This window comes from Condylura cristata, unplaced genomic scaffold, assembly GCF_000260355.1.
Source record: "Condylura cristata isolate star-nosed mole 26May11 unplaced genomic scaffold, ConCri1.0 scaffold00007, whole genome shotgun sequence".
Classification (NCBI taxonomy): Eukaryota; Metazoa; Chordata; class Mammalia; order Eulipotyphla; family Talpidae; genus Condylura; species Condylura cristata.
Genome location: NW_004567108.1, coordinates 60,659,040 through 60,659,663, shown reverse-complemented (window position 1 = coordinate 60,659,663; position 624 = coordinate 60,659,040). Strand labels below are relative to the sequence as shown.

Here is a 624-nt window from a genome sequence, read left to right as displayed (position 1 = left end):
GCGCGCTCCTGCGGCTCCGAGCTGTGTCGCGGGCGCGCGCGCCGCCGGCGGAGCCGCAGTTAAAATGGTCCGAGCGGGACCCGGCGTTCCCCATGCCGCCGCACTGACTGACTGACTTGAGCCGGCGGGCCAGGCGGGAACCGGTCGCCTGGCCGACAGGCTCGCTCCCTCCATCGCGTTCCCAAAGCTCGCGCCCATCGTTCTCCCGGCTTCCCTGGGCAAAGCATGTAGCCCCCGTTGGGCGCCGGGGCGGTCCGCAGCTGCCGCCCACCCTCCACCGTCGCGTGTGTGCCCGTGTGTGCCTGTGTGTGCGCGAGGCGGGCGACCCCGCCGCGGGCCCGAGGCCGAGCCAGCGAGCGGCCTGCCCCGCCACCGGGAGCCTGCCTCGCCGGGCCCCCTCCTTCCCAGTCCCGGTCCCCCTTCGCGGGGCCTTCTATATGGGCCACCTTCTCTCGAAGGAGCCGCGTAACCGCCCGAGCCAGAAGAGGCCTCGCTGTTGCAGCTGGTGCCGCCGCCGCCGCCCTCTCCTCAGGCTGCCCCGCCGGACCCCGGCCAAGGCGCCCCCACAGCCGGCGGCGCCCCGGAGCCGGGACTGCTTCTTCCGTGGGCCCTGCATGCTCTGCT

General features: G+C 74.7%; 1 protein-coding gene across 1 annotated transcript in view; it reads left to right on the top strand.

The window, feature by feature from the left end:
• The first annotated feature begins 437 nt into the window (after positions 1-437).
• The window catches only part of FBXL17 (F-box and leucine-rich repeat protein 17), a 514,059-nt gene continuing 513,872 nt past the window's right edge, over positions 438-624 (top strand). Inside the window, exon 1 of the mRNA XM_012721780.1 lies at positions 438-557. Coding sequence (XP_012577234.1) covers positions 438-557 — 120 coding nt within the window. The remainder of the gene's footprint in view (positions 558-624) is intronic.